Source organism: Carassius carassius, chromosome 5, assembly GCF_963082965.1.
Source record: "Carassius carassius chromosome 5, fCarCar2.1, whole genome shotgun sequence".
Lineage (NCBI taxonomy): Eukaryota > Metazoa > Chordata > Actinopteri > Cypriniformes > Cyprinidae > Carassius > Carassius carassius.
The window spans coordinates 31840548-31852207 of record NC_081759.1 but is presented as its reverse complement, the minus strand read 5'-3'; the positions used below and the strand labels follow the sequence as shown (position 1 = coordinate 31852207).

Genomic DNA, 11660 nt, shown 5'->3' with positions numbered 1-11660 from the left:
GCTCTTCCATTGCCCTACCCAAAAGAGTTTGTGAATGAATTTGCAGGTTGAGCACAAAGTTGAATGCTCGAATTAACGCACACAATTTCCATATTTGTTTCTCGTGACTTTTGAAAGCAGATAAAAAACTATGTTAAACTGAATGCAGTCTAACATGTTTTAAAGTTTAGTGATGAGTTTAAATAGCATTTCACAATTATTTTTTTTCTCTGTAAAAATAAAAAAGGTGTAAACATTTTTTTCAAGGTAACTTATAAAATAAATTTCCTCCAGGCAACTAATTCACCAATACATTTAGACTTATATGTATGTCTTTTAGTAGATGCTGTCTACCCGGAGAGATACAACAGAAATCACATTATGGCAAATAACAGACGTAGCACATGAAATACAAATATAGCTGACAATCTCACCGTGTTCATGTATTCCTACAGAAGAAGAAAAATCCTCACCAGGGAGTTGTTTTTAGATTGGACTAAAAACACTTCTTTTAGTCTGTGATGACTTATTTACTCTCATTTTGTAGAAAATGTATTCATACTAAGAAGTGAATTATTATGTGTGGTGCATTTATTTTAATAATCATCAACAGTTATCTCTCAATCTCCGTGCCCCTCATAGCTATACAAATTCAATACTGGTCCATTTCTGATGCATACAATAAACAATTTATTATTTTTTTATTTTATTAACTGTACGTTACATTATAAAACAAAGTGCAGCACAACTTAAAATGGTCAAAATGAAGTACAGCGTATATATGATGTATGATCCAAGTCACTTTTTGAGAGCTGTTTAGTTAGGGCTGAAGGCAGTCTTCCAGTTTTATTGTTAGCTTAGTTTGTTCAAACATGCCAAAACATGACAATAAATAAATGACTTTGGTCTCCTCTATTCAAATATGAAATGTAATATCAAAATAAAAAGACAAACAGACTTGAGTAAGCCTCAAAATAAGCATTTTTTTTTTCAAAATAAACTTTGCTCTATAAAGAACGCAAACAGTTGGAGACAAAACCTCTGCGAAACAAAGAGCATTTTTTCTTTTTTAACCAAAGAACCATTAGACAACTGATTGCAAATGGCAACAGGTAAGGCACTTGCATGTCCGAAGAAACAAAATGTCTAGTATTCAAATCAGCAGCAGCTGGGAGAAGGTATGCAAAACTACAAATTTGATCTCTTTGGGAGGCCATCTTCTTTTGGCAATCGTTTGGCAAATCGTTTTACCCCCAGAACTATAAATGGGAACGTTGTCATTATATGCTTTTTTTTTTAAATGGGAAAAAGATTTGGGAAAATGGGAAATGGGAAAAAGCTGATTTTAAGTTCCAAATAACCAGAAATTTGCAAAAGCAATATGAAATACATATCACAACTTTAAAATGAAAGTGAGAACATAATAGTTTCATACAGCAGTGATTGAACCCAAGTGGGTCATATGGAAAAAAACAACAACCTTTCATTCAAATCTCACTCAAGGTGCGTTTCTCTCAGATTATCATTCTTCTTTATGAAAGAGAGTTACTTTTCATATTATTGTATAAATAAAGACGATTCTGTTCAAATTCTAGCTTACACTTATTGCACAGGCCACTTTGCATATTGTTAAAAAAAAGAAGAAGAAAAAATGAAAAAAGCTTAGTAGTCAACACAAAGACCAATAACATTATTAAATTACACATATATGACAAAATAATTCAGGTCAAGTTTAACCAATACTTGCAAACTTGCTTGTTATCTTGGAGCACTGATCAAACTTTGTGTTCTTTCACAAATATCATACACCGTCATGGTATTAAATTGAGAAGCTCAAGCAAGTCCCTATTCCCACAATATTATAACAAACTGTGCATACCTGTTAAAACCTAACATACATGACTGTTGTTATCAGATGCCATGATGTCATTTCAAATAGGAGACACTTTTAAAAGGACCTTTTAAAGGACAATAGTGAACATCCTATGATCAACTTGAAGACTGTATTGTACTAATATGTTGCTGCTAAAGCCTTTTGCACATCACAGGCTACAATTTGTACAATAAACAGCTTAAGCTAAATTACACAACAGGAGCTACTCTAGTAGCACATTTCAGATGTAGTTGATCTGATAAACACCAGCTAAAAAGCAAATTAGTGTTGTAAGACAAATAGCCAACCACATTCATGTTGATTTTTTTCTCTGGAAACAGACAATAATTATGTGGTTTTGTTGATGTCATTCAAGTAACTATCAGGTTGGAATAACACGGTGAAAAAAAAAACATACCGTAATCATACATTTCAGGCTAAACTTTAGTCTTAAAGTACTTTTGTGGTGCAACATTTTGATAAAAATTTCCACACAGGTTTGTGGAACTATATGGCTTTTGAAGGCAAGTTAACCAAAAAAGTTGCCAATTAAATATTCAGGACTACAGCATTTAATTCTAGTAGCCAATTAGTAATGGATTTCTGTTTTTTAAAGCTTACGGTTTGGGCTCAGATTTTGATCATGTTTTAATAAAGTCATAGCTCAAATGTTATCATGGAAATGTTTTAATATCTACATCTAAATCTGATTCAGTTTTTAAATAATTAATAAATACTCGCCTACCACCTTATTTGGTCCAACCATTTCTATGGTTTGAAAATTTATATTATTAGTAGTACATAAGTGTTCTGATTAGTTATTCCATAGCACCCTTTTAATTTTCACATTTATGTGCACCTTTAAGGTTTTCAATGATCTAAATCAGATAAATTGTCTCTTTATGCTATCAAATCATCGCAACTGCATGATTGGTTCATTTGCAGCAGCACCTAAATTTGCTGGTGAACAAACCAGGAGGCAAAATATCATGGATGTTGTTAGGATATCCACAAAATTTGGTTTCAATTATGGAGATAAAAAAAAATATTTTGAGGAAAATCATTACTGATTTAAAAAGGTCTGATTATGTGACCTATCGATTTTAAAACCTTAACTGGTAGGGCTTCCTTTAGCAAGACAAGAAAAGCCGTATGAACAAAGCTGTTAATGAAGGTCCAAGCCAGAGCATTCTTTAATATATATCTTCGTTTAAGCACAGACAGACAAATGAAGAATGCAGTGCAGTTATGTAAAGGGCTGCTGGAAGGACATCCAAGCCTGGCCTGATTGTTCTCACGAGGTGTCTTGCAGCATCAGCCTCCATGGTCGCTCTCGATGGCTGTAGGACTGGATCGGTCCCATTCACTGAGAAAGCAGTTCTGACATCTTGGAGTCAGCTTTTCAAACTCTGCAACACAGTTGGAGTTAAAGAGAGCTTGGGGGAGCAAGAGGATTGCACGCAAAGAGCAGGCTCTTGGTCATCGTAGTCAATGGAGAGTGCGGTGGAGAGCGTCAGGTCCTCTCTGGAGATGGCCAAGTCACCTAGCTTGGCAAGTGAAATAGACCTTTTGAGTTGGGAGGACATGGTCAGTCCGGCGTGCCGCACACGGGTCTCGATCTCTCGAGCTCGCTGACATACCATGACTGGCTGGCCTCTACAAATTCTCGGCAGACTGTCACTGCTAGAGCTGCGTTTCAGGGCCGAGTCCGGTGTGAGTGTTTTCTTGAGTTCACTGGAGCCAGGGTGCAAGCTGGGGATGTTTCCCTCGTCCACTTCCATGTCCTCTATGGCAGAGTCCTCTATGCTCAAGTCCATCTGTTCCAACTGAGGATCGGACATTTGCACCAGCTGTGTTTCCAGGTGGGCCCCCTGACTGAGCTCCGCCGTAGGCCTCTCACCACCCAGACTGAGCCTTAGGAGAGTAAGCTCTGTCACGGGACTGCTGGAGCTTTCCTTGCTCCCTTCGTCCTCCCCTTCCATTCTGTCCTCAGTCTCCAAGGAATAACGCAAATCCTGAGGAAGGTCTTCGCAGCTCGGTTGCTTGTGGCAAGTGTCTGAGTTGGCTCGACCGAAGCAACGAATGCTCTGGCAGTGCCCGCTGCTCATGTGATGCAGAGTGGCAGGAGGAGGCACCTTATTGGCGATGACAGGACTGAATTTGTGTCCTCTGGGGGCCTGGATGGACATACTGGGCAGGCCAGTGTGACGTGACAGGTTAAGGCGATGGGTGCGACGTTCGCAGCGGCGGCCGCTGGGCAGGCGCAGGCAGTCTCGGCACGACTGATATGAGGGCTTCACTTTGTAGGGCTTTCCAATGCTAGCACTGTCCTAAACCGATGAATACACACAGGCAGGGAGAATGCATGGTTAGGTTTTTTAAAGGTGTAAGAGTACGGGATGCTTTAGAGAATGTAAAGTGTTTAGCTCTTTGAGCTATAAGCTTGCATACAAGCCAGGAGAGCTGCCGCTACAGCTAAGACGTCATACTCACGTCAAAGCCAGAAGGGCAGCTGCGTTTCCCGGCCAGCCTGTTGCTGTTGTTGGCGTTCTCGTTGTTAAAGCGGTTCGAGTTAGCCAGGCTCTCGTCTTCCCTCGGCGTCTCCTCGCCACGAGCTAAGGCGGCCATCTCTGCCTCCTCCTTTTGTGCTTCTTCCTCGTCCTCCTCCTCCACCGTGCTAAACTCCAGCCTCAAGCGCATGTCCTCTATAGGCTCCAGTCGGCCACAGGTCTGGGCCGCTGTGCCCTCCCCAGGAAGGGCCAAGTGAGCCATGGGGAAGCCTTCATCATCCAACAACGCATCCCTCTCTACATCCTCAATCTCAATAAAGACTCGTTCCATGCCTAAAAGCGGAGGACCTCGAACTGGCGTGGAAGGTTCACTGTCCAGAGCAGTGTCTGAGAGTCGCCGGAAGTAGTAGTTGTAATTGAGATAGTCTGTTGGCTCTTCTCCGCAGCAGGGAGAAGCACTTGCTCCACCATGGCCCCAAGCGGTCTCCTCTTGATCAGGATGCAGTGACGAAAATTGAGGAGTCTGGTCACCACTGGCAGCTGAAGCCTGAAGGCCCTCCAGGGAATACTCATCATCGTCTGGTTGCCAGAGTTTATTGTGTCTCTGCTTGCTACAATGACAGGAAACAAAGGTAGCAGTCACCTCTTGAATGTGTAAAAAAATAAGAAAATACAGTCCAAGAAAACTGACAAGACAAAAAGGAGCTAGGTTTAGTCCCTTTAGTCCATGTTTTAAAAACTATGTGGTCACCAATAACAGTTGACTTTTGGATGCCTGTGTCCCCAAAAGGCTGTCTAACTAATACATATTTCACTTGAAAGAACTTGATGTGACCTGTTTCACTAGCACCAAACCAGCATAAACCACCCTGGACCAAAACTGCTCTTTTCACATTATTCAAATCCACATTCACAACAATTAAAATGTGCAAAATAACAAGTGCACATATTCAAATGGAATTAAATGGGTATGCATAAATTTAAATGTGAATACAAATTCAAAAAGAGATCTATATTAAAAAGAATATCTTGGCTTTTCCCACCTGGCATCTAAAATCCCCTCGTACTCAGCAAGTTGTTTCATAAAAGCTGGATTGGGTTGTGCTATATTCCTCTTCTGTTTGACAAAAGTGTATGCCTTTTCATGTGACCATCCATACTCCTTCATAGCATAAGCAATGACGGTGGATGCGGAGCGACTCACTCCCATCTTGCAATGTACAAGGCATTTAGAGTTGTTTTTCCTATATGAGAGACATACAGGGCACCCACGTCAAAAAATGCTTTTTTTTTTGGTACAATACTTTATTCACAGTATATTAACATTAACACATTTCTGATATTTTTCTAATCATGAAAGTAACTCACTTGGCTTTAACTATGAAGTTGTAGGTTTCGTTCCAGTGTGCCAGCAGATCTGTAGTCTCATCATCGTAAACACGGATATTACAATAACAAAAGGTACCTGGGAAAAAGTTGTCGATCTCTCGTGTGACATTGAGGATATACCCAACCCTGCATAAAAAATAACCTGACGTTAGATTGTTTACTGCTGATTTGTGTTAAATACGCATTATTTTAACTCAACGCACTGTCGGTCGATGTGTATCAGCACTAACCCAGAGTCTTGAAGTTCCTCCAAGTTGGATGCATTCCATTCTGAGCCCTGAAATTAATGAGATGTACAACAACCATAGTTTTATTTGTTTCAGAGTCTTAAAGCTCCTGTCGAAAACCATGTAATTATGTTGTAAACTTAAAGGCGACTAAGATTGATCAAGTTTTGACCATGTGTACTACAATTATGATTTAGGTGTAAATAAATACTGCATTAAAATGTTTTCAATAAAATATTAAATAAGTAAAATATTATAAAAATGTATTATCCAGCCTTTTAAATCTTGTCAGTTAATCATATCTGCAGTCTCCTGTGTATGCTTGTTTACATAGTGTAAATGCTGCAGACTGGCCCTTCTTACCATTTGTGAACTTATCTGTAATGTTTTGGTGTTTTCAATAACCAGTAGGATTTTTTTTTCTGCGGATTAATCCAGAATAGTCTGAGAAAGCAGGGCAATGCATTAGTGCATGCATGCAGATTTGTTTTTTTCCTCCCAGCCCTATCAGTGAACTTGCACTATGTGCTTTGCTTTTTAGGTAAGCAAACATCCTGGCAAACAAGAATCAAACATGGATGGCAGAGAAATCTTGGAGGAAGCTTTACCAGGTACAGATGGTCAAATATGAGTGTAGCCTTGTCCATCTGGCCCAGGATAAGCAGCATCTCATTGTCAATAAACTCTTTATACTCCCTCAGGTTGCAGCTCATATGTTGTTCCAGTTCATTTCGGATCTACAGAAGTGAAAGGATTCAGTTTAAATCTCCTTCCATGGCTGATGCATTCATGTAAACCATGGCACAAAAGCCTTATTACATATACCTCCTTAGAAGTAATATTTTCCAGGTCTTGAAACATCATTATGTTTCGGAGTTTGGTTTTGATCATACACTCCGTTCTCTCGCTCTCTGTTGGCCTGTGCATGACATGAAAAACAATGTTAATAATAAGCTAAATCATTGAGGGTTTTAGTCCCATAATAAGCTCCCAAAAAAGTTTTGTATCATATAAGAATATTCAAACTTATTTTTACCACAATCTGTTTAGCAGTCTGCTGTAGCATGTAAGATTCATCCTACTTTTTACTATCCACTGAAATATAACTCACTGATCAGAAAACATGACTGGCGAATCAGGCCGTGTGGTCTCCAGATCTGTCATAGCATTCCACTCATTGATACAGCTCTGCTCTGAGGAGATGCAGCTCTCATAATAGCCAACCCATGTAAGGGCCATCCCTCCTGGAAAATAGTTGTATCTGCGGGACACCTCACATGCTTTGTGCAGCACCTGGAGGGCAGACCTGCAATACACATACATACAGAGAAACAAACGATTTATCAAGTATGTGAGAACGCACTATTAAAAAAAACACACTATAAGAGGATACGTAATAGTAAACGTACCACATGGCCTGGACTGACACAGGCTTAAAAACATGTAGTCTTCCTGCTGTGCTCACACTGAAACCTCTGGGGGATGAGATGAGAGGAATTTAGGCATGTAAAATACAAGCTATGACATAATTTGTGATTATACAGAAATGCATATCCAGGCAACAGGACCACGCTGCTTTTCGGGGTTGGTCAGTGGAACAATTTTACACCACAAACCAGTGGAAAATTCTCTCTACTGTACATAATGCATCTGCCAATAGCCTTTAGGTCACATGCACAGAGAATATAAACACGTTATTCCCTACTGAACCTGAACCTGTCATTTTCTGTACACATGTATAAAGTGATTTTAAATGTGACCAATGATAGATGGTGCATTTTTATGTGTTTGGTTTGCACAAGCAATCAAGTACCTGAGATAATAACAAAACAAAAACATTTATTGAAACCAAATAAAAATGAGTCAGGAAAATCATAATGAGTTAATTAAGGATAGGTTTTAACCTAGAAGTAGGATTTAACAATGGCAATGGCCTTAGAGGAATTGAATTTTAGATATTTACCCATCTCCATCCAAGTGAATCTTGGTATCACTCCAAAGTGGAAGAGTCATCCCAATAGAGCAACTTTTACTACGACAAACAAACAAAAATTTGTGTCTACCAATAAGTGTAGCATAAAGAATGCATTCGGATCATGACTGGAGTGAGCAGATTCATACCTGTCCTTATCTGTAAAATCCATCCCAAGCAGTATGTTTTCTTCAGTGTCCTGACGCCCGTTTGTGTAGACAACCACCATGTACCGCACATGGTCTGCCCAACCGCTTTCTAGCCTAACAACCTGTTGATGGAGATGGTGCACGTTGGTGTATGCACATTTTGAGGAGTAGCCATTCCTACATTGTACTGGACACAATGTACGTCACTTACTAATTTAATTCTGTCCTCGGCACGGAGGGTGTTTATCATTACTTGTAGATGCTGTGGTAGATCCCCTTTAACAACAACAGCAAGATGAGCAATTAAAAACAAAAATCTGAGTTTTATAGACAACAAACCACTAAAAAGTTTAAATTTCAAGTTGTTTTGCCTTATCAACATCTAAATGACTGAGATGGCCAATCAAATTAAAAAAAGAAGGCTTAACTTTTCACAGAAACCAAAAACTTCACTTTTAACTGTTATGAGGTAAGACGAAAGCAGTCAAACATTTAATATTTGACAACTGTTTTATGATTGAAATGTTAAAAAAATAACCGTAATATCCAGTGATGCAAAATACTTTCCATTTATTCCCATAAATCCTTAATTATTTAAGTTTTCAAATTCTTCACACGCATTAAATTGATCATGGTTATGACCTTGTTGTGGTTTACCTGCATTTTTATGATGGGTGGGTGTTCTGGGCCCTTGTGCACTGCTGCCTTGCTGTAAAAACAGAGCTGCCCCTTTTACCATGAAGAAACTTTCACTCAGGCTGAAATAGGCCACACATACGATTATGAAGACACTCCAGAATTAAGATTATATAATAGTTAAAGAAGGATGAATAGATTAAATAAGATTAATAAAAATATCACTGACCTTAGGTTTGCCTTTCGATCATCATCACTGCCTAAATCCTGACAAATAAAACAGCAGAATTTGAATTACAAAGGGCCCTATACTGTATGAAATTACTTTGCATATATCAATCAATTCTGAATGCGTCTATTTTTGGTTCAGATATACAAAGCCATTTGATAAGATGGGTACAGAAATGTCTTAAACGGAATTCTTTAAATAGTAGGCCTACGAAGAAACGTTTTATGTTTAGGCAAAACAAAACAGTTTGGATAGATTTAGGGCACATTATAAAAGAATGAAAGCCTCAGGGATGGACATAAATGTGGGTTTATGCTATAGTAGGCTAGCTCATTAGTGGGCTGTCTCTAAAAAGAAGCCTGAACAGCAAAATCATGACAATATTCTGGGTCCCATGATTGGTCAGTCACCAGGCAGAGCATCTAGATTCAATGACATCACTGCAGTGAGTATGCTGAGAGTAGTGAGGGGAAGAATCGGTTCTTTCGAGCAGTTCGTTTCAAAGAACAGGTTCAAAAAAAAAAAAGGTCATGGGGTAATTTAGTCTGGTCTTTTCTATCTTTAATGTGCTGGTAATTCAAGTGAAACTAAATTTATATTTAGAGACTAAATATAACTTAAATTCATATTTAACTGAATGAAACTTAATTTACCTCTCTTCTCTGAATAAGTATTTGCATGAGTTTAAAAATCTTATTTTTTTCCCCTAGATAATTCATATTCAAAATATTACATAACTTTAAACTTATTATTAATAGCACGTCAGAACGGAGAATTATCGGTTAAATTAGGCGTTTACTTGTTAACAAATTCAGTTTAATTGTAATCTTAATTTCATAGAGGTTTTATGAATCAGTTCAACCGATTCTTTGAAAAGATTCGACTCAATGATCAAATGATAGGCTAATGATGTTCGTTCATAGTGAGAACTGCCAAACGCTCAATTGGTCACAAGTATCATATTACTAAGAAACTGGTGTAAAACGTATTTGTGGTATGGCTGAATTGAAACTGCGTTCAGTATAAAAGGCAGCCGATTTATTACCACTTTATCCCCAACACACCCAAATATGGTAATGTTATTGAATGTAGGGTAGGATAAACAGTGAAATAACAACTGCACCACGCATACAGTCACTAAAGGGAAATGATAATGATAATACATTTCAACCACACACAAAAATATATTTCACCATTTCAACAATAGAAGCATAATTCAGCAATGGCATGCTTTGCTTTGTTTTGTTTGGGCAAGTCAAGTGGATCCCCATCGTCATCCACACTGCCTAAAAACAATCTCCTCCTCCTCGCTAATGTGAAAACTTCAGCATGCGCTCGTCTACAGGGCAGGTTGAACTCGGCGACTTCTTGTAGTATCACATTTGCACAACATTAGAAACAAGAAATGATCCCCGAGCAACAGGCCCGGCTAATATTAGCAGTTTAGGCGCTATTTACACATGCATCCCCGGCATTTCCTCCGCCGGTCAGCCTCCACTCACCTCCCCCGCGTTGGTGCTGGCTGAGGATGCGGCGCTGGGTGTAGGGGAGCGCTGCAGAGTCACCAGAGCCATTGCTGTTCTGTAGAGCGTTCAGGAAAACCTCACAGGCGCCCCGGTCCGAGATAACCGATTCTGGACCCGCCGGTGACGGGGTTAATGCATTCAGAGGCGCATTAATTCTATTTAGCGGAACGATAAACCCATCATCGGCTTTGTCATCCAACTCGGAGATTCTGCAAATTCTCATTCACGCCAACAATGCCAATAAACACCTGTATGTGCTATATCTTCCCGACTGGAGCGTTGATTTAGTGGCCAGACATAATGGACCTTGTTTCGGAACCGCCGTCCGTGGTTTGTGTAGTTCTGTGATCGTCTGCGTTGGATATGGGCTTCCGGGCCAACCGCGTGAAGGTGACTTGCACTTCTCCCTGACAACAGTGCATCCTATGCAGACTCAACACCCAATCATCCACACACTATTCGAGCCCTTATGATGTAGACTATCTCGAAACTAACGTAATGCTTGATGGCCAGATTTTTCGTCCCTATGACGACGAGAAATTTGTATGGTTCAGCAACCAAAAATGGAGCTGAGTGTGTGTTTTGTCATGAAAACTGAATACTCCAAAATACTTCATGAAAAAAAAATTGTGTAACCCAAGTCCATCTGCATTAGTTAGCTCTCCACTGAAATGTTGAGACTTCTTTTAATTTAGCAGACATATACATTTTAAATTATTTTTAATTAATGTGGGCTTATTATATAGTATGCCGATTTTTACTCTTCCTAGAAAAATCCAAATAAAAATTACTGAAAATATTGATGACTCATCTTGCACCACACAAATATTTGCCCAATCAAATTCTCTCTAGAACAAAAATGTCCCTCCCCCTGGAGTCAATCAGCAAGTAGCAAATAATGGCTGCTGTATCACAACTAAAGTCTGTTGGTGTATGGAAATTGTGAGAAAATAAAGCACAAAATTAAATCTTAAGGATTGCCACACAACAGATTTCAGATTTTTTGAGCATAATATACAGTACAGACCAAAAGTTTGGACACACCCTCTCAATCAAAGAGTTTTCTTTATTTTCATGACTATTAAAATTGTAGAGTCACACTGAAGGCATCAAGGGCTATTTGACCAAGAAGGAGAGTGATGGGGTGCTGTGCCAGATGACCTGGCCTCC

General features: G+C 39.2%; 1 protein-coding gene across 4 annotated transcripts; it reads right to left on the bottom strand.

Moving 5' to 3' along the window:
- Window positions 1-3017: 3017 nt before the first annotated feature.
- LOC132141274 (protein phosphatase Slingshot homolog 1-like) lies at window positions 3018-11137 on the bottom strand. 4 transcript variants are annotated; one of them, XM_059550640.1, is made up of 15 exons: window positions 10423-11137; window positions 8965-9002; window positions 8757-8857; window positions 8311-8375; window positions 8100-8221; window positions 7942-8010; window positions 7388-7453; window positions 7090-7284; window positions 6804-6897; window positions 6587-6715; window positions 5955-6028; window positions 5731-5877; window positions 5406-5606; window positions 4346-4973; window positions 3018-4182 (listed from the first exon to the last, which is right to left on the bottom strand). In XM_059550640.1, the coding sequence occupies exons 1-15, from the start codon at window positions 10711-10713 to the stop codon at window positions 3247-3249; spliced, it is 3156 nt and encodes a 1051-aa protein (XP_059406623.1). In that variant the 5' UTR covers window positions 10714-11137; the 3' UTR covers window positions 3018-3246. The 4 variants fall into 4 exon arrangements, with proteins under 4 accessions (XP_059406623.1, XP_059406624.1, XP_059406625.1 ...); XM_059550641.1 differs by having other exon boundaries at window positions 5982-6028; window positions 10423-11136; XM_059550642.1 differs by having other exon boundaries at window positions 10467-10683.
- Window positions 11138-11660: the final 523 nt, after the last annotated feature.